Raw genomic sequence first — 26,485 nt, forward strand, 5'->3', positions numbered from 1 at the left:
CCAGTACCAGTGCCAGGCTCTGGCATTCCCTGTAGCCCAAGACCTAGATGGCTGTGTGTTTTCATGGCATCTCTGTCTGTGTCACCACATCCTTTCTGGCAAGTCCAGAGGACATAGCTCCCCTCCAAAGGGATACTATAGCTGAGCTCCTTCTGAGAAGGTAATGACCACCAACTGAGCTCTCCTCTTGAGCTGGTGGGTGACTGCATTCTACCTTCCTGAACTGCCACACCCCACCCTGTTTACCTACTTTGTACCCTAGGAGCTCCTTTTGTATGGGTGTGTCAGAGACTGGAAAGAGCAATGTCTGGAGACATTTTGGGATGCTTGGAATGTGTGTAGTAGGGGGCGGTCCAGCCTTGCTCCGGTGAGGTGGTGCCCTGCCCCAAATACCCCCCAGCCCTGCAGTCTCTGTCAATAATAGAACACTGGAGGCATCCCCCCAGTGTTGCCTAACCCAGCCCCTGAGTGGCTGAATAACTGGAAGTCCCACCTGGGAGGAAGGCCCATGAAGGGCCAAGGGTTTAAGAAGGCTGAGCACAAGGCAAGCACATCATTCTTTAACCCTACCTTCATCTTGGAGTTTTCTATCTGTTACATTGCTGGAACTCAGGAGTTGGTAGCTATGACTCTTTTGCTATATCTTTCCTGTCTTTCTCCCTTTCTTCTTCAAACTTTCTTATGGAACGTAAACATGAAATGAGTTTAAAGGTTGCGAAGTTGAATGGGCTAAGATGATGCCGTAATAAGTGTTTTATGTTGTACTAAATCTTTTGCCAAAGTTCCTTGATTTTCTATTTTTTGCCAGTAAACCTTTGTAGGATTTTTACCTCTTGAGACTATCTGGTTGGTATTTCTCCCTTGCATCTACCCAAAGCAAAGGAACCTCAGTTTAGTCCCATACATTGTCTGGGGTGTTACAGGGTGGGGAGTGGACCTCATCACTCCTGACCTCACCCACACTGAGTCAGAGCTGCCTCTGGGTCAGAGCTTCAGTGCTTCCTGCTGGGAGGGGAAGGTGGGGTGCTGAGGCACCTCTTGGTGCTAATTTTGAGGTCTTGCCACTTCAGGAACTCTCTCCACAGTCCTTCGGCATGATCCTTGACTCCAGAGCACATCTGCCAGAGCAGTTTGCCTCAGTCTTCACCACACTTGCATTGCAATATATTTTAAATCTACGGTGCAAATAGATTTTGCACTTTTTTTTTTGTTTATATCTGCATAATGAATATTAAATACTGCAGAAGTCTTGCAATACAGAACATATAGCTCCTATGAGTATCTTTTTGTTCTATTATCAGTGAGACGGCAGTATAACATCTTTTCATACCTAAAAACTGTTGATGATGTTGACTTTGGGCAATTATAGTTTGTTCAGCAGATGTGCCTGTCTGTTGACCACTTCCTGTGAAACTATCTGGAACTCCATCCACTTTCTGCAAAGGCTTGTACCTACAAAATGATCAAATACAAAATCATTCTTTAGGATCACATTTTTGTAAGTGCCTGATTTCTGAGTCTTAATATACAGTTTTGCTAGTTCACACAAAAGAAAAAAGTAACATCAGAATAATTGTAGCAAGGAAATGTAGAACATTGGCAACACATAAAATTCATAAAGCACATATCACAGCACAACTACCAATTTCTTGTGGAATTTGGTTAAAAACTATACCACTAACATCTAAAGCGCATTTACACTAAACAGAAACACAATATTTCCTTTTCCAAAGGACTTGTCTTCCCAGGAATAAAGTAGTTCAAAAATAAAGGTTTAATCACCTAAAGAAGGGTGATTCATTTGTTTGAAGACAAAGTAATTTAAATAATTTTAACATGTAACAAACCTCTCATAAGCTCAGAAGGTCTGAGAAGGCTACTTAAACTAAGTAGCTGAATCAAGGGAGGTTCAGACTTGATATTAGGAAGCATTTCTTTACTGAGAGGGTAGTCAAACACTGGAACAGGTTTCTTACAGAGGTGGTCAATGCCTCAAGCCTGTCACTGTTCAAGAGGCATTTGAACAATGCCTTTAATAATATGCTTTAACTTTTGTTCAGCCCTGAAGTAGTCAGGCAGTTGGACTAGATGATTGTTGAAAGTCCCTTGCAACTGAAATATTCTATTCTATTCTATTCTATTCTATTCTATTCTATTCTATTCTATTCTATTCTATTCTATTCCATTCCATTCCATTCCATTCCATTCCATTCCATTCCATTCTCTTCATCATTTAAGTCGCAAAACCTTTTATAAAGGATAAAAAGGACAAATATACAAATAGGAGTTCTGTTTAGGGTGGTCAGATGTTAAAACTATCACACAGACAGGCTGAAGATTCTGCCTGCCATCTTCAACACAACTGAAAATTAATTCTGCCATAGCTCTTAGTGATAAGAACTTGGAACCTTTGTCCTTCTGAAGTAGCTTTGAACCCAGAAGAAAACCAGACAAACCTCAATGCAGAAAGCAATGCATGAGAACTGTTGCTCAAGTCTGAAATTGCAGATTGTAAAGCTTAGTTTTAACTTTAGAAACATCAACAAATTCCACTCTGAAAATGCTCCTCTTAAAAGAAGTTAAGTCAGATGTGAGCATGTTCACATTTTGATCTTATTCAATAGATAACAGAAATGTCCTATGTGGCTATTTAGATTTTAGTTTATGAGAAAGTTCCCTTAAGAAGCAAGCATACAAGGTTTTGGTCATTCTAGACATATATGTAACTATACAATAACATAGAACATGTGATATACAAGTGTGTTGATTTGGCATGGCCTGTTTTTTTGGTGCGGCCGCTGCCATCCCCAGTGTGGCTCGTGGCCAGCCTTGCCTGCCTGGCTGCCCCTAGCCAACTGCGCTGCGGGCAAAAAGGGCAGGAGTGATGGCAATAGCTTCCCCTTCCCAGTGCGCCACATGAAGACAAGTGTTAAATAGTGTCAGTGCCGCAGCAGCCGCCACTGCCTGCACAATGGCAGCAGGGTCACCTGGCCAGCAGCAGAAGCATGACGAGTGATTCCCTGATGCGGAACCTACATGAGATCAACTTCTCGGCACTGTGGGATCTTGCAAAAATCTTTGAATTGGTGGAACTTGTTGACAATGGTACCTACAAGCAGAAGATTTTCTTCTAGTCAGAAAAGAGGAGGAATTCAGGATATGTGAGGGAAAACAACATGGCGGCACCAAGGTCAGTGGAAAAGAAAGAGGGGGAGAAGGTGCTTCAAGCGTTGGAACCAAGATTCCTCTGCAGGCAATGGTGAGGACTATGGTAAAACAAACTGTCTCCTTTTAATGCATGAAGTCCACAGGGGATGCAGAGGTCCACTCGCAGCCTGTGGGAAAAGTGCTCATGCCAGAATGGGTGGATGTTAGAGAAAGCTGTGGTCTAGTGGGAGACCCAAATAGAGAGAGAGGGCCCCTGTTTCCAGAGACAGAGAGAGAGAGAGAGCCCTTGCTTTCAAACTTGAGCAGCCTAGCCTTAAAAGACCACACCCCATGGACAAATGACCCATGCCATAACAGTTTGAAGATGACAGTTTTGCCCGTGGGAGGGACCCCATGGCATAGCAGAAAAAATACTCCTCTCCCTGAGTGAATGGAAAAAGATCTTGAAAGATGATCTGACCAAAGCCCCTCATGCCCTGTCTTCCTATGCCGTCGGTGGGAAAGATGGAGGGGCTGGGGGAAAAAAAAGGTGTTTTAAAGGCTTATTTTACTTCCATTTTCCTCCTCTGACTCTGTTAACAATAAATTTACTTTAGACCTTTAAATTTGAACCTGTTTTCCTGTTAAAGTCTTTTTTTCTCCTAGTCCTTAACTCATGAACTGTTAGTTAATTTTTTTCCCTCTCCTCAACCCAACTGTAGCAGGAGAGAGTAAGCAAACAACTTCCATGAGTGCCTGGCATTTGGACAGCATCGAACCACAACAAAAAGAAGTATACTTTTCCAAAAAACACCTCTTTGCCTTAACATAGAGTATGATAACTTTAGGAATGAGAATACTTGAAAACAAAAACTTTTGTCATGATCTAAATCTCTATGAATTTTATATGAAGTTTAGTTATTGTAAAGGCCCAGGATAAAATTCCAGGCCTGCAGAAATAAATTTTACAACTGTAATCAACTTTAGGAAGATTAAAGTTTAATCTCTAGTATCACAGTGATGCTGAATTGATTTTTGCCTTTTTTTCTTTTATATATTCTCTATATTCTTTACACATATATTTGTAGCTCTGTAGCCTATTGTTGTATTCATATATAGCTCCAGTACTTTTCCCTACCTTTTCCCTACCTAATCAAGTGACATTGAACTCTTATGAATAAACTTCTCATCACTTGATAGATCTCTTTGCAATCCAAAAACCTAATTTTTAAAGAATTTTTAACTTTAGTCTCATTATACTCTAAAAATGTCTGGCAGAAGATCAATTTCTATTTTAAAATCAAAATCAGTATGTTCACATAGTTCCACTTGTTGCAGTGTGTTGCAATTTCCTGTTTTAGCTACCCCAGTCCTTTCCCAGGTGTGCCAACTTCTCCCTTCCCCTCCCCTTGCCTCCTTCTAGGAGCTGTCTGTCAAGCTTAACATTCCAGCAAGGGCGTGGTGTGATTGGCAGAAGTTCAAAAGATGCTTCTCAGACCTGGGGCCATTGGCCTGTCTAAGTGTCATTGTCCCATGAGACCCTCCCCCTCCCATCTGGATTGATGGCTCACCTATCCTCTCCCTCCCCCCTCTCCTTGGGCTTAAAAGGACACTCAGACCATGTGGTCGGTATTCTGTTGGGAGCTGTTACCAAGATTCAGAGCTCTGTGATCCTGGAATAAAACTCTGAATTTAACCCTCCTCAGAATCCTCTCCTTTTCTCTTCACCTCGCCTAAGGACTTTCACCAGAGGTAAAACTGAGTTCCTACAAGCCTGGACATGTTCCAAGTTCCTAGCTGCAACATCTAGCCAGCCAGAGGTATCTCTGTGGTGAAATACCACAGCTACCACCTCTGGCCAAGCAGCAGGGGCCAGACGAGCCCAGGCACATTCCATACGGTAATATTGAAATTTTATTCCAATATCCACTAGTTTCTAGAAAATTTATTATTTCACAATTTTTTCAGCTCTTTGAGTAGAATCTAAAGTGTCTTGAATGTATAAAAGTAACAGTCTTTTGAGTTTCTAGGGTTTAAAAAGAACTTTCACACAGAAAAAAAATCTAGGTGCTAGGAGCCAGGATTATGCTACCACTTGCTCCAATGTGCTTTATCTTGGGGAAAAGCCTTAATTCTGGCATTATTACAGGTGACATTATAGGAGTCAAACAGTTTTAACAGCTTTTATAGACCGGTTAGCCTCACCTTGTTCCTGAGAAGTTGATGAAGCAGCTAAACCTAGAAACCATTGAAAAACACATGAAGGAGAAGATGGCAATTGGGAGTAGTCAGCATGGATTCACCAAAAGGAGTTCGCACTTGACCAAATTGGTAAACTTCTACAATGAAATTACTGGCCTGCTAGATGAGGTGAAAAATTGATGAAATATGGACTGGATGAGCAGACACCGAGATAGATTGAGAATTGGCTGAATAGCTATATTGGGTTTATGTGGCAAAGTTTTGGTAGTGGAGGTCTGCAGGGGTAGCTTCTGAGAGGAGACAGCAGAAGCTGCTCCCATGTCAGAAAGAGCCAGTTTCAGCCAGCTCCAAGATGGACCCACCACTGGCCAAAGCCTGAGCCAATCGGAGACATTAGTAGTGCCTCTGTGATAACATATTTTAAAAAGAGTTAAAAATGCTGCACAACAGTAGCTGGGAGGAGGAGTGAGAATATGTGAGAAAAAATTCTGCAGACACCAAGGATCAGAAAAGAAGGAGGGGGAGGAGGTGCTCCAGCTGCCAGAACAGAGATTCCTCTGCAGCCCATAGTGAAGACCATGATGAAGCAGCTGTTCCCTTGCAGCCCATGGAGATCCATGGAGATGCAGAGATCCACCTGCAGCCTATGAGGAACCCCCATCAGAACAGGTAGATGTGCCCTGAAAGAAGCTGCAGCCCATGAAGAGCCCACATAGAGCAGGTTTTATTTGGCAGGACCTGTGACCTTATGGGAGACCCATGCTAGAGCAGTCTGTTCCTGAAGGATTGCACTCCATGGAAAGGACCCATGCTGGAGTTCATGAGGAACTGCAGTCTATGGGAAGGACCTACACTGGTGAAGTTCATGAAGGGCTGTCTCTTGTGCGAAGGATCCCACATTGAAGCAGGTGAACAGAAAGGAGAGGCAGAGATAATGCATTATGAACTGACTGCAACCCTCATTCCCCATCACTCTGTGCTGCTGGGGAGGAGGAGTTACAAGAGTTGGGAGTGAAGTTGAGCCTGCAAAGAAGCAAGAATTGAGAGGAATGTTTTTCTAAATGTGTTTTTATTTCTCATTATCCAAATGTGATTGACAATAAATTGAATCAATTTCTCCAAGTTGAGCCTGTTCTGCCTGTGACAGCAATTGCTGAATGATCTCCCTGTCTTTATCTTGACCCATGAGCATTTTGTGGTATTTTTCTTTCTTGTACTGAGCAACTTGGTGAGCAGTTGGCAGTCAGCCAAGGTCAACCTACCACAATGGCTGGGCCCAGAGGATGATGATCAGTGGCAAAAAGTGTAGTGACTAGCAGTGTACCTCAAGGGTCAATAGTGGGTCCAGTCCAGTTCAACATTTTCATTAATGATCTGTATGATCAGGCAGAGTGTACCCTCAGCAACTTTGCAGACAGCATCAAAACAGGGAAGAGTGTCTGATATTACAAAGGGTTGTGCTGCTTCCAGGAAAGCACCTGAGAGTCCTCATGAACATCAAGTTGAACATGAACAAGCATTGCGCCCTTGCTGCAAAGAAGGCCAATGGTACCCTTGTCTGCATTTGTCAAAGCATTGCCAACAGGTGGAGAGACATGATCCTTCCCCTTTACTCAACACTGATGAGGCCACACCTGGTGTACTGTGTCCAGTTCTGAGCTCCCCAGTACAAGAGAGACATGGACATACTGGAGAGACCCAAACAAAGGGCCATCAAGATGATTAAGGAAACTGGAGCATCTCTCTTATGAGGAAAGACTGAGAGAGCTGGCACTCTAGCCTGGAAAAGAAAAGACTTGGAGGGATCTTACTCATGTATATGAATCCTAGAAGGGAAGATACAAAGAAGATAGAGCCAAGCTTTTTTCAGTAGTGCACAGTGAAAACAAAAAAGGCCATGGGCACAAGATGAAACATAGGAGATACCCTCTGAACATCAGGAAATATCCAGTGATTGAGCACTGGAGCAAGTTTCCCAGGGACATGGTAGAGTCTCCCTCTTCGGAGATATTTAAAAGTCATCTGGACATAGTCCTGATCAACTGGTCTAGGTGGTCCTTCCTGAGCAGGGGGGTTGGACAAGATGACCTCCAGAGGTCCCTTCCAACCTCAACCATTCTGTGATTCTGTGATTCAATTATTTAAATATCCTGGCATTTCATTCCTGTCTTGGGGATGGTTTATTATCCCATCCCATTTTGGTGGGTTTTGATCTGTTTTGTTTTGTGCCCAAGGGTGGCAGCTGTTCCCACCCCACCCCCATCCACGCGAGAGGGAGAAGGCCAAAACCCGTGCCACAGCGCCCCCTGCAGCCACAGGGGAATCATTGCCACCTGCACTGCCCAGCTGAGGAGCCACCAGCGCCCCTGCCGACTGCAGCCATAACTACACCTAAAGGGAAAGTGCTTAAAGAGCGGGAAGACTGTTTATTGGGTTTTCTGTTCTTTGTTTCTTGTTACCATTGTTGTTGTTTGCCTCGTTACACATACTAGTAAAGAACTGTTATTCCTTTTCTCATATCTTTGCCTGAAAGCTCCTTTATTTCAAAATTATAATAATTTGGAGGGGAGGGAATCATATTTTCCATTCCAAGGGAGGCTCCTGCTTTCCTCAGCAGACACCTGTCTTTCAAACCAAGACACTTCCCATAAACAATCTAGCACCAGTATGTCAAACACAAACCAGACTTCCATTTGGAAGTCTGAGCCATATAGCAGCTACAGTTGAAAGGCACAGCAAATACCTATATAGGTGAGGCAAGTTCTTACCTGTGCATTTCTTCAATTCCAGTACAAAGGTGCTTTAAATTGCTTGATCTGTGTCTGTTGAGTCCAAGCTACTGTCTCAAATAGGAGATGGGACTGTTATCAACAGTCATCTGTAGTTTACATGTACTATTTTTAAATTTCTTATTGGAATACAGAAGTAGTACTCCCATAGCTTATGTTGACCACAGCTGTGACTCAGCAACCTTTGCATTAGCTCAATGGTTGTTGCCACTCAACTGAAATTCATTTCTGAAATCTCAGACCCTGAATTAAGGGCCATGTCAAACACTGCACACAAGCATACCTCTAGCAGGTCTTTGGATATATTCGCATTTGTGGTGGTTTAGCCTTGGCTAACAGTGAAATTCCCACTCAGCCACTCACACCCTCCCTGCCCCAGTGGGTCAGATGGAGAAAATAGGAAGAACAGGAGCAAGAAAGATTGTAAGCCAACATAATGACAGGAGATTGCTTACAAATGATTGTTGCAGCAAAACAGAATCAATTTAGGTAAAATTAAGTAAATTTATCACCAATTAAAATAAAAATGAAATTACTAATTGAGGTAGCAGAAAGCAAAAAGACAAATATTAAAATACACTTCCTCCTTTCCCAGGCTCATGGCTTCATTCCAGACTCATCTTTCCCCCCCCCCCCACCCGCCCCTTGCTACTGACACAGGTTACATGCAGCCACTTCAGTGAGGCGATGGGCTTAAGGGTGTAAGGGTGTTATGGTCAGTACATAAGAAAATCTCTCTGCCACTCCTTCCTTCTCACACTTCTCTGTCATGGATTCTCCATGAGCTGCAGTTCCTTCAAAAAATATCCAACTGCTCCAGCATGGTCTGTTAAATAAGTTGCTATGTGAATACTGATTCTGGCACCATGAAGCACCTCCTCCCCGACCTTCTTCTTTGACCTCTGTTCATACGGCTGGCTTTCACTCTTTTTTTTTGCCCTACTCCTCTGCATGTGTGGTGGGTTTTGCCCTGTCTAAAGTATGTTTTCACAGAGGCACCATCAACTTTGTTGATTGGCTCAGCTTTGGCCTGCATTGGGTCCATTAGCAAGGCAACTGGAACCAGCTGTGTCCAGCACAGGGCAGCACCTTACCCACTACCAAAAACTTAAGAATCAAAGGACAAACAAATAATGCAGATGTTATCATGGGAGTCTACCATAGACCTCCTAGCCAGGACAATGATGCTTCCAAGTTAACTGTCCTTGTCTTTATGGGATACTTCAACTTGCTAGAAATTAACTGGCACCATCACACAGCTGGTACAAACAGGACCAGAAGATTCCTAAGAAAGCTGGATGACAACTTTATGGAACAGGTCCTTAGGGAGCTGACTCAGAAAGATGCCCTCCTTGACGTACTGCTTGTCAACAGAGTGGAATTCATGAGCAAAGTGGAGATTGGCAGCTGTCTTGGCCACAGCAATCACAAAGAGATCGATTTTAAAATCTCTGTTGACAGGAGAAAAGGTCCATCAAACCTCAGCTCTGGACATGAGGAGAGCAGACCTCAGGTTGCTCAGGGAATTAGTGAATAAGGTCCCCTGGGAAAATGTTTTTGCAGGTGCTGGGTCCATAAGTGCTGGTCACTTTTTAAACACCACCGGTTAAAAGCACAGGAGCAGGCGATTGTCAAATGTTGGAAGTCAAGCAGGCAAGGCAGAAGACTGGCTTGGCTGAACAGGGATCTTCTCTTGGAAATAAGGCCAAAAAGAAGGGTATGGCCAGTGGAAGCAAGGTCAGGGGACATGTGAAGAATACAGAGATGCTGCTCACCACTGTTGGGAGAAAATCTGTATGGTCAAACCTCAACTGGAGTTGAGCTCCTCAAAGAGCTGGCTGATGTCATTGCAAAATCTCTCAAGGATTTTTGAGCAGTTTGGGAATCTGAAGAAGTCCCAGATGACCGGAAGCTGGTGAATGTTGTCCTGATTTTCAAGAACGGCAAGAAGGAGGTCTGTCCTGGGTTGACTATATGATGCTTTTATCCCAAATCATCTCATTCTGTTTATGTTGAATAATAAGTTTTGTACCTTTAGGAGTGTTCCAGAGAGTGAAGGGGGGGAGAGAAGAAGCGCGCAGTTTGTTTTCAGACACTGCACTCCTCCTCCACATTCCTGCTCCTGGACTGTGTTGTCTGTGGATGAACAGACAGCAGGACAGAGCTGTCCTTTGCTTTTAGTTAGTTTAGCTAGCTGAGGCAGAGAAGTTTCCTGGACTGTTTTTTTTTCCTTTTTCTTTGGACCTCTTGGAACTGCTCTGGACTAAACACCCAGGAGAGCACTGGCAGCTGCAGCTGTGGCCCACCGGGCCAGGCCTGGCCTGCGACAATTCCAGCACCAGAGGGACTGATCAGAGACTGAGTGAGCTGAGCTTCAACCCGGGGTTTTCTCAGTTTGTCATCTCTTTTAGAGTGGCAAGGGGTCTCATTGTTTGATATTGATATTGGTTTTATTGTTTAATAAACAGGTTTTTTCCACCTTTCTCCAAGGAGGTATTTTTTCCCTCCCGGACCAGTTGGGGGGAGGGGCCGATTGGATTTGCTTTTCCCACCAGAGCTCCTTTGGGAGATTCTTCCCCAAATTTGCTCTAAACCTGGACAAGGTGCGTGGAAATGTCCTGAGTTCTAAGATAAGTGTGTATTCTATTTGCCATCTGTTAGAGGTGGGGAATCTACCTGCTGTTAATTGGGCAGTTTTCTTTATCTCTTCCACAAATCAATCCTCCCTCTGGGGAAATAGCTTCTGTTAATGGGCCATTGAGTCTCACTGCATGACTGATAAAATTACATCATCCCATTGTGAGATGCTCCGCCCAGGGGGAGGAGCCAAGCATTCCTACCTGGATATAATCTGAGATTTTGGAACACCAGAGCAGCCTTTTCCCACTGGATTCCCAGAGGAGTAGCTGTCTTCTCCACTGGATTCCCAGAGGAAGACCAGGCCCATCTACACCACCACTGGACCTTCAGAGGAAATCTACACCCTTCTACAGGATCACTGCTTCAACAGAACCACACCTGTCACTCCAGGAGGACTGCAGCCACCATTTAATTGGACTGCTACCAACACCCTGACCCACGGGGTGTCAAGTTGTATTCTGACTCTGACAGTGTTTTGGGGTTTTTTTTGTTTGTATTATTGCATTTGTATTTTCTAGTTTTCCTAGTAAAGACTTGTTATTCCTATCCCCATATCTTTGCCTGAGAGCCTTTTAATTTCAAAATTATAACAATTCAGAGGGAGGGGGTTTACATTTTCCATTTCAGGGGAGGCTCCTACCTTCCTTAAGCAGACATCTGTCTTTTCAAACCAAGACAGGAAACTACAGGCCTGTTAGTCTCACTTAGGTGCCTAGTAAAGTTATGGAGAAGATCATTCTGGGAGGTATTGAAAAACACCTGAAAGACAATGCAGTCATCGGTCACAGCCAGAAAAGCTTTATGAGAGGAAAGTCCTCCTTGTAAAACCTGATTTCCTTTTATGATGAGATAATCCAGATAGGTGATCAAGGGAAGCTACTTGATGTAATCTTTTTGGAGTTCAGCCCAGCTTTTGATAGTGTCTCCCACAAGATCCTTCTGGACAAAATGTCCATCCTACAGATGGATAAACACATCATGCAATGGGTGAGCAACTGGCTCATGGGTCGGGCACAAAGGCTTATAGTGAATGGGATGACATCACACTGACGACCTGCATCTAGTGGGGTTCCACAGTGTTCCATCCTCCTCCCTGTGCTCTTCAACATCTGCATAAATTACTTGGATGCAGGAGGGGAAGATATACTAAGCAAGTTCGCAGATGATACAAAACTGGAGGAGGTCTCGACTCCCTCGAAGCCAGAGAGACCTTGACAAATTAGAGGACTGGGCAATCACCAACCATATGAAGTTCAACAAGGTGCCAGATTCTGCACCTGGGATGGGGCAACCCTGGATGTACAGACAGACTGATGAATGAGATGCTGGAAAGCAGTGTCGTGGAAAGGGACCTGGGGGTCCTGGTTGATGGACAGTTTATCATGAGTCAGCTGTAAGCCCTGGCAGCCAGGAGAGCCTACCATGTCCTGAGGTGCATTAGGCACAACAGTGCCAGCCAGTCAAAGGAGGTGATTGTCCCACTCTGCTCTGCACTGGTGCAGCCTTACCTTAATTACTGTCTGCAGTTTTGAGCACCGCAATATAAGAAAGATATTAAGCTGTTAGAGTGTACAGAGGAGGGCAGCAAAGATGGTGAAGGGCCTTGAGGGGAAGCTGTGTGAGGAGCAGCTGAGGTCTCTCGGCCTGTTCGGCCAGGATAAGAGGAGACTGAGGAGGGACCTGTCCTGGGGTGACGTTATGATGCTTGTATTCCCATTCATCTGTTCTGTGCCTTTAAAACCGGCTCTGAAGAGTGGAAATTTTGTTTGGGTTTCTCTTATCAGGGACACAGAGACGAGCAGTACATAGGGCTGTTTTTCACTTCTTGCTTCAGCTTGCTGCTTTGCTTGCTCCCTTTTCTGCTCTTGCTTCTGCTCTGCTTTGGCCTCTGCTTATTAGCTAGTTCTAGCTAAACAGTCCACGTTCCTTCCTGGACTGTTTCTCCTCTCCTGTTTCTGTGACCATCTCGAACCTGCTCTGGACTGGGACCCGGGAACACCGTTCGGCTGCAGCAGCTGTCCCAGCGCCGGAGGGACTGAGAACAGAGCAACCACCCCCGAAAGAGACTTTCTGATTTTGTCATCTTTCTCAGAGTGGTGTCATCGGGTATTGTTCATTTTGTGTGCTGGGGGTGCTGGGCCAGTCAAATAAACAGGTTCTTTCCACCTCTCTCCGAGGAATTTTTTCCCGAACCGGTTGGGGGGAGGGGCCGTGTGAGTTTTGCTTTCTGGAGGGGCCCTCCTTTGCAGATTCTTTAGCAAATTTGCCCTAAACCAGGACAGGACCTCATTGCAGTCTCCAACTTCCTTGTGAGGGAAAGAGGAGGGGCAGGCACTGATCTCTGTGGTGACCAGTGACAGGACCCAAGGGAAGGGCCTGAAGCTGTGTCAGGGGAGGTTTAGGTGGGATATGAGAAAAAGGTTCCTCACCCAGAGAGTGGTTGGGCACTAGAAAGAACAGACTCGCCAAGGAAGTGGTCATACCACCAAGCCTTACAGAGTTCACTAAGTATTTGGACAATACTCTCAGGCACATGGTATGACTCTTGGGGATGGTCCTGTGCAGGGCCAGGAGTTGGACTCAATGATCCTTGTTGGTCCTGTTCAACTCATCATATCCTGTAATTCTGGGAATGCAGCGTCACACAAGTAGGAAAGTTGCATGACCTTTCAAATTAAGAAAGAATGAGAAAAAGTTTTCTGTAGCATAAATTCAGCCTATACTTTGTCAAGAAGTCAAGAACTCAAAGTGTCTATCTGATTCAATGTGATTGATGGAGAGGGGGTGAAATTGATACATCTTAACAGAAAAAGCAAACACAGTTGTCAGATGATTCTAAAGGAGAAAAATATGTCCCAGCTTGAGTTATCAGAAAGGAGAAAGAAACATTAATGATTCTTAGATTCTCTTTGCTCTGAATATCTTTTTAAAAGAGAATTATTGCATGTAAATTAAAACTTTTTTAGTTTTTAAATAAAATTAGAAATATTCATAAAACTAAATAATAAAGATTGCTCCTGATGACTCAAGCTATAGTATTGAGCCCTTTATATCATGTAAAAACACGATAGATTTATGAAGACTGTGAGATAAAATTTATACAAATATACAGTTATACACCAAAATTCTCAAATACTAAACATGATTCATAACTGTGGCTGAAGTCTTAGTTCAGAAATATAGTGTTTAAAAATGTAATGCAGCTTAATGCATGCTTTTTTTGGTTTGTTTTTCTTACATGTAGCTCTTTTATCCTGTCCCCCACCTCCCAAGCATTAACCTCTGTGGTCTAGTACATACATGAGAATCTTTATATCCATTAAAATAAACAAGCAACTATATGGGCCAAGCTTTCCCCGATACACATTTCAGAAGAAAATCTGACCAAAAGTATCCTAAACCCTGAAGAATAAGGATATAAACAGAAATAAAAAGTAAAATGAAATATTTCTGCATGCTAGAGAACAGCAAAATTGTATTAAACATGTTAGAATAAGAAATGCTGGTGTTTTATATATATATTTAAACTTTTGTTTAAAATTACTATTATGTAAACCACAGTTCATTGTGATAAAAACATTAGGAATACATCTGATCTTGCTTCTAAACTGTCTATTTTTCCATCAAAGATTTACATCAAAACCTTCAAATGTGTCAGTTTCTGCACAAAACATTGTGTAGGTAGCAGTTGGTTCATGGATTCCCAATTTTTTCAATGAAAATTTCTTATTTTTCTGTTGGATAAGCACCTCTTTTCTGAAAAGTATATTAGTATATCTGATTTTGCACAGGAAACAGACAGTACTAAGTTTTTTACCTTGTAAATATCACACAGTCATGCTAGCTCCCTACTCTCTGCGTTTCATCTATTTAGAATGCCTGGGATTTGGAAATTTATTTCACCAAAATCTTTGCACCCCTGAATTGATTTAGAGGATGAACACAGATCTTCAAAACTACTTTATAGAGATACTGTTGGGATGGAATAAATAAAGCAGATCCCCACTATTTTCATTAGTATCCGGTGAAAGGACAAAAAGCAATGGGCACAAATTGAATTGCAGGAAATCCTGCTTAAACATAAGAAAATTCTTGGTTTTTTTTACTCTAGGGCTGGTTGAGCACTGATACAGTTTGCCCAGTAAGTTTGTGGAGTCTCCACCTTTAGAGAAATTCAAAACCCAACTGTACATGGGCTTGGGCAACCTGTTCTAGCTGACACTGCTTTGTGCTGCAGGTGTGTGTGTGTGTGGACTAGACAATTGCCAGAGGTGCTTTTCAACTAAATGACATTTTCTCTTTTTTAGTTTGTGCCCATTGCTCATTGTCCTGTTACTGGGCACTGCTGAGAAGAGTCTGGCTTTGTCTTTACTCCCTCCCATCACGAATTTATACACATTGATAAGATACCTGTGCTGCAGGATTACTATCTCAGCCACACCCACACCTGTGACTGGTATGGCCCATTGACCTGGACCCCAAATTATGGATTTGCTTTCTGTCTTGATCTTGGACCTGTCTTGCCCCTAGGGACCTACCCAATGATCAGTGGACTCTGTCTGACCCTGGTTGTCCTCACCAGACCTGAGTCTGATTTGTGGACTGACTTCCTGGCTGGACCTTGCACCTGTGTCATCACCACAAATTTGTCTGATGATCTGGACTCTCGGTTGAATCTGACTCCCATCTCCAGATCTGCCCTGCTTATTTCACTTGGATCCTGCAGGACTAGGCCTAGGCTGGTGAGGTCTCTGCTGTGTATACCATGGTACTCAACTCCCAACTCCCCATTCCTTAAGGAGAAGACAGCCCTTGCTGCTCCCTGACAGGAAGACAGTATTGAAAGCCTTGCTAAAGTCAATATAGACATAATCCACTGCTCACTCTTCATCCACGGAGCCATTCACCTCATTTTAGAAGACTATTGCATTGGTCAAGCATGATTTCCCCTTTGTAAATACATGCTGACAACTCCCAATAATCTTCTTGTCCTTCATAGGTAGGCTTTGACTTTCCTAACATCATCCCTGCACAGTCAGACAGTCTATACAGAGTCTATAGAAAGACTTTATATTCCTCTTGGGTTCCCTGGCATTGCTTCCACCTCTTGTATACTTTCTTTATATGTTCGAGCTTTGCCAGGAGCTCCTTGTTCATCCATGCAGGCCTCGTTCTACCTTTGTTTGACATCCTGTACGTTGGGATGGACCATTCTTAAACTTCAAGGTGATCCTTGAAAAATAAAACAGCTCTTCTGGACCCCTTTGCCCTGTAGGACTGTCTCCCAAGGGATTATTCCAAGCAGAGCCCAGAAGACGCCCAAGTCTTCTCTGCTCAAGTCCAGGAGTTTGATGCATCAGTTCTTGCCAGGAGGAGGACATCAACACAAAGCTGAACCTAATCACAAGTTCTTCTATCATTTTTTATATATGCTGAATAAAGAGATGAAAATTACCAGCAGAATTTGAAACTCAAAGCTCCTATAACTGTTTTTCCCCATCTTTTGATCAAATAACCCAAAACAACCAAGAAGTGTCTGTTCTGAAGAATTGAATAATATCTTACTTTTTAAATCAATTTTTCAAATTTATGAGTTTTTAGACATGTCTACTGATATCAGACTCCAGTGATATCAACTGTTGAACTGACAAACCTTTATTTTTTCCAAGAGAAGTTCAAAAATTTCAATTAGAGATTCAGCTTTGCCACATAAATGCAGACAAGTAAGGTTCCAAGATCTAGAAATATGAAAAGGTAGTTTCATATAACACTGTACCTCTGTTTCTGCTGCATGGGTTGCTGTCTCATAGCCATATATTGCATGTCCTCTTGTAACCGATTAAGGGGAGAATCTGGTTTGACACGAATCCCATAATAATGGTATTTAGAGTTCCCCCTTCATGAAAGAACAAAAATAACATTGTTTCTTTAGTATATACATCACACATTAACATTTGCCTTGACTGGAAAACAGTACATAAAAGTTAGGCTTGTCTTTCACTCTGGTATAAAACTGATATAACTTCACCAGCTTCTGAAAATCAGTTCACTTAAACTATATTTTCTGGCACTTTACTGTTGGGCTTCATTTAAATAGAATAAGGTAAATAAAAAATCAACTAAATTACTTATGCAGTCATGGTGAATAAAACAATTTCATAAATGGGGTATGCTTGTGAGTGAGGATTTGTGAATGTTTCACTAATCAACTTCAGTCCTGGTCAACTGGAAAGAAAGAACAGAACTGGGCTGTCTGTGATCATGTTCATGAGTGTCTATATGGGTGCTGGTAAAGGCATTGCCCTGTGTTAGCTTCTGTGGTTAGCTGTGTTAGTGTCATGTGTGTGTTTGTCTGCATCTTTGGAACACGTTCAGTCTCACTGCTATCTAGAGCTGCAAATGGAAACAGCAAGTAACTGCATTGATCGGACTGAGATGGAAGATATCTGGGTCATAAGAATACACAGAATCTGGCTATAGCAGACCAGGAGTCCCCTGAGTCCTGAAATCTGCTGGATTTGGCAACTCCCTAAACACAAAGGTTTTAAATATTTTTATTTGCTTATTTCCTTGCTTGTTTTTAACATATGAGCTTCATGCTCATGATTATTATTGATATTTTTTTGTTAAACTTGAAGATTTTATTAACACAAACCTGGTTCCCAGTCTTCTGGTCCGTAATCCCATGAAGATTGACCGTATGAGTTTTCCAAAGGAGGCAGCATTGACTGGATCTAACTTGTGCTCCTGACAATGACGTAAGTAATGGTTGTAAAGGGTACTTCTGGGGAGACTCACTCCTTCTGCAGTTTCATAGTTGTCTAAAAGCCATTGGAGCTATGTCAAATATGAAAGAGTGAACATATATAAATTCATTATTACTCTACTGAAAACCCCCACTTCATTGTACAACATAGAACTGATATTTTTTAGACCACTCAAGGCCTGTTTAATACAGTGACTGTTCTTTGAGCAAATATAATCTTTTTAAATCTCTTTCAATGCTAGATATGCCATGATGCCTTAGTTATGGAAATTTTTTTTAGGTTTACAAGGAAATAACAAGACTCGTGGCACCTGTGAGCTCAGATAGCTCCATTTCTAAAAATATTTCAGATTCAGTACCATACATTAACATTTTATGAAGTTATTTGTGCTTTCGAGAAAAATTGCTGGAACTCCAAAGAAATAAAATAACCAATGTAATTTATACTTATTGCATTAAAAAAAACCCCTAATAGAACTAAGTTAATACACTTTAAATTCTGGAATGATATACTATTTGTCTTCACATGGAATTAAAAAAAATACAAATAAAAAAACCCAGTACTACATTTAACTGAATAGGGTTTATTGTCTTCCAAATACAAAGAAGAAACTATCAAATATAAGGTAAAAAACAATCTAGATGATATGAAAAATAACTTGTATAGCTATAAAGCATCATGGGCTCAATCCCTTTCTGTTGTAGCCTGTTTGCTTCCAAGAGGAACAAAATCAACTTTTTTTTCCTGTGTAATCTATTGCAGAATTTTGGTAATTTTGGAAGCATTTAGGCAAACAGTTTCTAATACATGACTGTACCTCTGTATATAACAAATAGTAACTAACATAGCTTCACAGAATATTCTGAGTTGGAAGGGACCCACAAGGATCAAGTTCAACTCTTAAGTAAATGGCCCATACAGGGATTGAACCCGCAACCTTGGTGTAATTGGCACCATGCTCTAACCAACTGAGCTAATCTCAGGGTCATGTACACTAAACTCAAGTAAAATGGTAATTTTAATGACATTTACCAGTATAAGAAAACAAAAAAAATAAAAAGGAAATATTTTTATAGTTTTTATTTATCAGCAGTCCTGATTAATGGAGGAGGTCCTACTTGACTAGAAGTTAGCAAACCTATAAGGAGGGCCAGAAGGAGGATCCAGGGAACTACAGGCCTGTCAGTCTGACTTCAGTGCCAGGGAACATTATGGAGCAGATCATCCTGAGTGCCATCTCGTGGTACGTACAGGACACCTAGGGGATCAGGCCCAGTCAGAACTAGTTTAGAAAAGGCAAGTCCTGCTTGACTAACTTGGTCTCCATCTATGACAAGGTGACACACTCAGTGGATGAAGGAAAGGCTGTGGATGTTGTCGAACCTTAGTAAGGTCTTTGACAGTGTCTCCCAGTGCATTTTCCTGAAGAAGCTGGCTGCTTATGTTTGCTGGGTAAATATATGGATGGATGCATGCATGGATGGATGGATGGATGGGCGGACCAAAAGAGTGGTGGTGAATGGAATTACATCCATTTGGTGGCTTGGTGCTTCCCAGGGCTCAGTATCAGGGCCAGTTCTGATAATTATCTTTATCAATGATCTGGACAAGGGGATTGAGTGCACCCTCAGTAAGTTTGCAGATGACACCAAGTTGGGTGGGAGTGTTAATCTGCTAGAGGGTAGGAAGGCTCTGCAGAGCTTGCATGAGGCTAAACAAGGTGAAGTGCATGGTCCTGCACTTGGGTCACAACAACCCCATGCAGCACTACAGGCTTGGGTAAGAGTGGCTGGAAAACTGCTGGTCAGAAAAGGATCTGGTGCCGGTTGACAGCTGACTGAACAAGTCAGTGTGTGCTCACTTGGCCAAAAACGCTGATGGCATCCTGGCTTGTATCAGCAATAATTTGGCCAGCAGGGCTAGGGGAGTGATTGTGACTGTGTTCACAGGGATCTTAGGATGAGGGAAGAGACGAGGATTTGACTCCATGTTTCAGAAGGCTTGATTTATTATTTTATGATATATATTATATTGAAACTATACTAAAAGAATAGAAGAAAAGATTTCATCAGAAGGCTATCTAAGAATAGGAAAAAAAAGAATGATAACAAAGGCTTGTGGCTTGGACTCTCTGTCTGAGCCAGCTGGGCTGTGATTGGCCATTAATTAGAAACAACCAACATGGGCCAATCAAAGATCCACCTGTTGCATTCCACAGTAGCAGATAACCATTGTTTACATTTTGTTCCTGAGGCCTCTCAGCTTCTCAGGAGGAAAAATCCTAAGGAAAGGATTTTTCATAAAAGATGTCTGTGACAAGTGATTGCCCCCCTGTACTCAGCAACTGTGAGGCCAAACCTCTAATCCTGTGTTCAGTTTTGGGCCACTCATTACAAGAAAGACACTGAGGAGCTAGAGTGTGTCTGAAGAAGAGCAATGAAGCTGCTGAAGGGTCTGGAGCACAAGTCCTATGAGGAGCAGCTGTAGAAACTAGGGTTGTTTAGCATGGAGAAAAGGAGGCTCAGAGGGGACCTTATCACTCTTTCTACAACTGCCTGAAAGGAGCTTGTAGTGATGTAGGTGTCAGTCTCTTCCCATAAGTAACAAGCAGTAGGACAAGAGTAAATGGAAATATAGGAAAAATTTCTTCAATGAAAGGATTGTCAAGCATTGGAACAGGCTGCCCAGTGAAGTGGTTGAGTCGCAACCCTGGACGTGTTCTAAAAGACGTAGCTCTGGCATTTAGGAACATGGCTTAGTGGTGGACTTGGCAGTGTTATCAGTTGTACTCGATGATCTTAGAGGTCTTTTCCAACCTAAATGATCCTATGATTCTATATTTAAATTATGGGATTTCAGATTTTTGAGGATACAATCATTTTATTTAGCTTAACCCTTCCTTCCACCATGGTTTCATATCCTTGGAATTTCCCTTTAATTTCCACTTGAATTTCCAAATTTTGTTTTTGTCTTGTATTTACTAATTAGTTAAGAAAGTAATTATGCCAAAATGAATTAGAATGAACATCCAAATTTTCCAGGTTCACAAATCTTACAAAAAGTCTGGACTTAGTTTGAGCATCCAATAAATCCCCAAACTATGGATTTGGGTTTGGCATTTTGAACAAAGTTTTATTCCAATATGCTGGACCCTCACACGATTGTTTAATTCATTTCACTTTAGACCACCAAAGTAATTAATATGACCAAGATATGTGTTTAAAGTACAGTAAAATAGATAATTATGTGACATTGAATATGCTACTCTGCAGGGCTACTAACTAATAGATCACTGAACTAATTCTGTTCTAGTAATGTTCCATATAACTTGTCATTTACAGAACAAGAATATCAATATTTTAGTGCCCATTACTCTTGAAATAAGTTTCCACTCTGACCCTTCTTTATTGCAGAACTATTAGTAAAAATTAGATTATAATGAATATATTGAACATACAGTCCTGTTTAAGTCAGTTGTGAGCAATTTACTGAACACAATACATGAAAAATGAAAAAAAATTAGGAAAACATTTACTCAAGACCTTTCAAAGAACATCTTCATGTTTACTTTCTTATAGAAAACATTATCAGAACTATCATGCTTAGGTTTCTAAACAAGAGCTCTGTGTAAAGATGTAGGAGAAGCACGATCTAGCTGTTTGCAAAATGGATGTAGATAATGTTGCACTTTAAATAAACATTAAAAAGTGCAGTTCATCATCCTTATATCAACTTCTGGGTATAAATGCAGTCCTGACATTCACAATGTTTTATCAACTTGAAACAAAGCCTAGGAAAAATATTTTAAACTTTTACCTTTACATGAGTGTATTATCAAAACCATTTCACTATATCTTAATTATAGCCTTCAAAGTTATCATTTAAGATATATCAATTAGTTTATGGAATATGAGCAATTTGTTTTATCTCACAAAGAAAAAAATTACTGAAAAAACCCCCAAATTATTTCCAATTTAACTTCTAAATATAGTATTAAATTATTTTCTAGATTTATTATAATTTATTAGGATTCATTTCAGTGCATTTTACTAATGGTCTGTATTTGACAGATATTCTTTCAACCACAGCTTGGCATTAGCCAACAATGGGAAAGCAAAACCCAAGATAAGTACAAAGTAAGGATATTTGCTCCAGGGTGAAAATATTTCAATAAAAATGGTTGAAATGATTATTTGGCAGGTTACAGCCTTCAAAGAAGAATGTCAATAGCTGAATGCCATGTAAAAAAGTAAATAATCTGCAGACATGATAACATTATTGCAAACAGCCTTAAATACATTTTTGTATTTACAGAAATCTAATTCTAAAATTGAATTGTTTACACTTTGACCTGTTGATTTATAATATTAACAACATTAGAATGGTATGAAATGGTTTATGCAGAAGGGGTAAATTGACTACAACTTCAATGAAACTCCAGTATTTAAAAAGCATTAGATTATAAATTAGTCAACTCAATCACATACAGAAAGAAATCAGGAAAGAAAATAAAAGAGAGTATTTTTTTTAAACCATTAAAATAAACAGATATTGTAGCAGTGCGGGGTTTAGATAGTGGTTGCTGCTACCTATATTCCCCAGTAAGCGTCTCCTGTGGAAAAGCCACTTGGGTAACCATTCAGGCAAAGCAGTCAAGTACACACACACCACGGCAAGCTCAGTGAAGAAAGGCAGAAGAGCCTTTTATATGGTCAGTTCCAGTGAGGTTTATTTCAGCACACCGAAGGGAAACCAGAGACAAAAAATGAACCATGTGCTATGCACAAGGTTTAAGTAGGGGAGGGCATGGGGGTGGTACAATGGGCAGGGCAAAGGTGATTGGCTTTTAGGGAAGATGGGGGCCGGCCACCAGGGATGCCACAACCAATGAGGAAACAGGGAAAGGAGAAACCAGGGGAAATTGGGACATATGGGGAAATGAACTGGGATGGATTGCTGTTAAGCAAGAGTCCATGAGGAAGACCTTTTTGTCTGCCCAGGTAGGGAAAGACTCTATGGTAAGTCTCACCAAGGGAGGGCTCTGAGGATTTCCCTGAGGGGGAAGGAATCAGACGATTCCACAAGGTATTATTTAAGGCAACAAAATACCAGCTTAAGGAAGAAGATAGGACTAAAACCATATTTACTGTCCTTATTTGAGTCACAACTCAATAAAAGTTTCTAAGAAAGGGAAAATATCCAGTGTTTAATCTGAGTTTCATTAATTTCTTTCAAAATGACTGAGGCTAGGAAAGAACATTTATTACACCAAGACACCTGGAGGTCTTTTTTTTCCCCACAGAATCCACAAAAGTTCCTCTATTTGTCTTTCAGTAGTTTTGAAAATACCTCAGAATATTTAAGAAAAATCAGAATAAGACTGCCATAACAGACACATGCAAATCTCCTTATTAGAAACATATTTTCATAAAATCATAGAATGGTTTGGGTTGCAAGGGAACTTAAAAGGTTGTCAAGTCCAATTCCCCTTCAGTGATTAGGGACATTTTCAACTGGATAGGGTTGCACAGAGGCCCATCCAACCTGACCATGAACACTTCCAGGGACGGGGCAGCCATAACCTCTCTGTGCAACCTGATTGTTTCAATGTCTCACCATCCTCATTTTAAAGAACTTCCTTCCTTATGTTCAGTTTAAATCTATTCTCTTCTGGTTTAAAGCCATTGCTCTTTTTGCTGTCACTACAGGCCCTGGTAAAAAGTCTCTCTCCATCTTTCTCATAAGCCCCCTTCCAGTACAGAAAGGCTGCAATAAGGTCTCCATGGAGCCTTCTCCAGGCTAAAATACCTCAACTCTCTCTGCCTTTCTTCATAGGAGAGGCGTTCCAGCCCTCTAATCATTTTAGTGGCCCTACTTAGACACACTCTATCCCACTATCTAAGCTGTTGATGAAGTTATTAAATGGCAATGGTCCTAGTACAGGCCCTTGAGGGACTCAACTCATTACTGATCCTTGTTTGGACATTGAGCTGTTTGCTGTTATGCTTTGGATGCAGCCATCCAGCCAGTTTCTTATCCATCTAAGAGTCTACACATCAAACCTATCTCTCTCAAATTTAGCAGCAGGAATGGTGTAGGGGGTGTTATTGAAGGCCTTGCAGATGTCTAGATAGGTGACATCCATATCTCTCCCTTTGTCCACCAAATCAGTCACTCCATTGTGCAAGGCCACTAGATTACTTAGGCATTATTTGTCCTTGCATGTTTCTAGGTTGTCTTAACATGATCTAAATCTCTTTCTTCACACTTTACAGAATTCAATTTCCTTTACCTAATTTTAGCATTTTCTAAGAAAACTAAATTCTCTTCCAAGAAATTGTACTGGCTGTCTTTTTCTACCATGATGATAAACTTTTACAAAATATTTTTGGTATTCACCTCCATATTACCACATTCTTGGGGGGAGGGAATGTCAACAAATAAGTGTATAGACTACCCAATATACTCATACATTCATATTACAATCAATATTTTCAGTAGTAAAGAAATACAAGAATGTGAAAAAATATGTAGGTTTATGTTTGTTAGTAAGGCTGAGAAGCAAAAAGGATGCAGTATGTATAGCAATTTAGCAGCAATTAAAAATACAAAACTATTTATACTAGCTGAAGAAAAACCATTTTGTTTACACAACATTTCAAGAAAGACTAGCACTATTTAAAAACAAACTGAAAATTAAATTTTGAGCCTTACTCCTTTACCTAAAAGTTATATTTAATGGCTTTGCTACTATATTTGCAACCATCTTCTTATGCGAACATCTTCACCCTTTTATTATGGAAAATTGCTAACTACAGGATTTGTAAAGACAGAACAAAGCAAAAGGCAGAAGAAGCAAACATGTTAGACACTAACAGATTGTTTTAATTTTTAAATCTCATGAGATGGATCTACAGAATTGTTATACTAAACTTATTCAGACTAATAGAAATATTTGAAAAGAAATCCAAAGTATATTTTTATCCAAACTGTGTGCAATACTTCTTTCCCCCTTTACCTGCTCCTAAATTATTATATCAAGTACACAAATTACAGAAAATTAATTTTGAATGTCAAACACAGACTACCTAAGGTTTATTTGGCTATTATTTTTACATTTACATTGGGACCTGCAAAATAGACAAATCTGTTAAGTTGCGTTAACACAATACAGAACCTAGAAAAGAAATGCACTCTACAGTATGTCATGACACTTTGCCTGACAAAATATAGTGACATAAGATGTAGATTACAAGCAACTAAAATGAAAAGATTACAAGTAAATATAGCAATAAATTAAAACAAACATTTAGAGGCAAGCTAAGCATGCAGAACAAGATAGAGATTAGCTTTCATGAAAGAAGAAACAACTTACATGGCTGTTGAGAAGAGAGCTTCTGTGAGTAGAAAGACCATCAGATTTTTGAAGTGTCTCAATCGCCATCTCAATCTGATAATAGATGTCATTAGAAAATGACTCAAGACAGTATAAAAGACTAATCAGAAAAATTCTGATAGGTTCCCTTAAGTTCAACAGAAATATCTACTTTGGTCAGAGCTAAGGGATATTTTCTACTTTAAGGCCTCATCCTTAAGTCCTCATGAAGGCAAACCTCTTAGTGATGTCAGAGTGGCATTTTGCTTGCATATATACTGCAGGATCCCACTTTCAAAGTCCAATTTACTTTCCTTTCTACTCATGAAATAAGAGAAGTAGATTTACTAGTAAGCTACATTGCAAACAATAAAAATTACTGAACATTCAGTATTTTGAATAGAAAAAAAACCCCAGAATAAAATCCTTGGAAATGCCTGTGTTTCTTCCTCTAAGTATTTGAGAAAGAACTGTGCACACTTTAAGTGTGAATAAGAAGCAAAATTTCTGCTCTCTGCAACCATAGAGTAAAATCTCAGTCATTCAGTGAGTTTTCTGCCATTAGCTTCATTGTACAGGATATCACCCCCTACAGCCTGTTAGAGCATTCTTTGAATATCCAGAGCTCTCAAAGTAAACAAAAATTGGAGGCTTACACAGACAGCAAGATCCATCCTTAAAAGAAAATAAAAAATCAGATGGGTTCAAAATAATACTTTTAAAGGAAAAAGTATTATAAACCACTAATTATACAGTAGCATTACTCCTAATACAAATGAATAAAGACAACCATAACCATTCCTATTCTTCCCTTCCATATTAATGCCTCTTATTAATTCAATGACAGCAATAAAAATAAAATTACAATCTAACTGTAGTTTAGATACAGAGCTAAAATAGCAAAACCATTGAAAGTCAATGAGACAATGGGATGTACAGTAAAAGAAGGCACATAATGACCCACATTAAATGGAAAAGACAGAAAAGCAATGGAACAGTATCTGTACATTTAAAGCCACTTATATCCACTGTTGACAGCTTTAAAATAAATCTTCCCTACACTTCTTTAATTATTACACTATTATCCAAAGAGTTTATACTGGTAAATTGCATTATTGAGTTCACTCAATATACAGCACAAAACTGAAAAATATTTTAGATTATATTTCACTTAGTGCATAAATAAAATGTGGTTTCCCCTTTTTATAAACAAATCAAATAGTATTCTTACTGTAGGAACTCTCAATGAAAAAGGAAGTCTTTCTTACAACTATTTACTATTAGAAATATGTCTTTTGATAAAAGCATACTAGATCTGATGAGTATGCAAGAAATATTGCCAAAATAATGTTTGAATGCAGTTTTTTTTCTTGCATCAGTAGAAAATACTATTAAGTCAAACTATTCAATCAGACAGAAAAGGTCAAATTTAAAAGGATGCTGTATATTAAAAATTAGAAGTTTAGGATTTCATCATACTAAGATCAACTCACTATATAGTGCAACCATAGACTCTCCCATTTTAACATGATATTATAACATCATGCAAAATTTTAATTATAATT

The 26,485-nt window shown here is 40.5% G+C and overlaps 1 protein-coding gene across 10 annotated transcripts in view; it reads right to left on the bottom strand.

Moving 5' to 3' along the window:
• Positions 1-26,485, bottom strand: part of LOC141726821 (transcription factor RFX3-like) — a 235,579-nt gene that overhangs the window by 72,819 nt on the left and 136,275 nt on the right. For 9 of the 10 annotated variants that reach the window (XM_074531891.1, XM_074531892.1, XM_074531895.1 and 6 more), the window contains 4 exons: positions 24,921-24,995; positions 17,434-17,615; positions 16,555-16,674; positions 1,331-1,452 (listed from right to left, as the gene is read on the bottom strand). In XM_074531891.1, the coding sequence (XP_074387992.1) occupies positions 1,331-1,452; positions 16,555-16,674; positions 17,434-17,615; positions 24,921-24,995 (499 nt within the window). The remainder of the gene's footprint in view (positions 1-1,330; positions 1,453-16,554; positions 16,675-17,433; positions 17,616-24,920; positions 24,996-26,485) is intronic. The other variant, XM_074531893.1, reaches the window with a different exon arrangement.

This window comes from Zonotrichia albicollis, chromosome W, assembly GCF_047830755.1.
Source record: "Zonotrichia albicollis isolate bZonAlb1 chromosome W, bZonAlb1.hap1, whole genome shotgun sequence".
Lineage (NCBI taxonomy): Eukaryota > Metazoa > Chordata > Aves > Passeriformes > Passerellidae > Zonotrichia > Zonotrichia albicollis.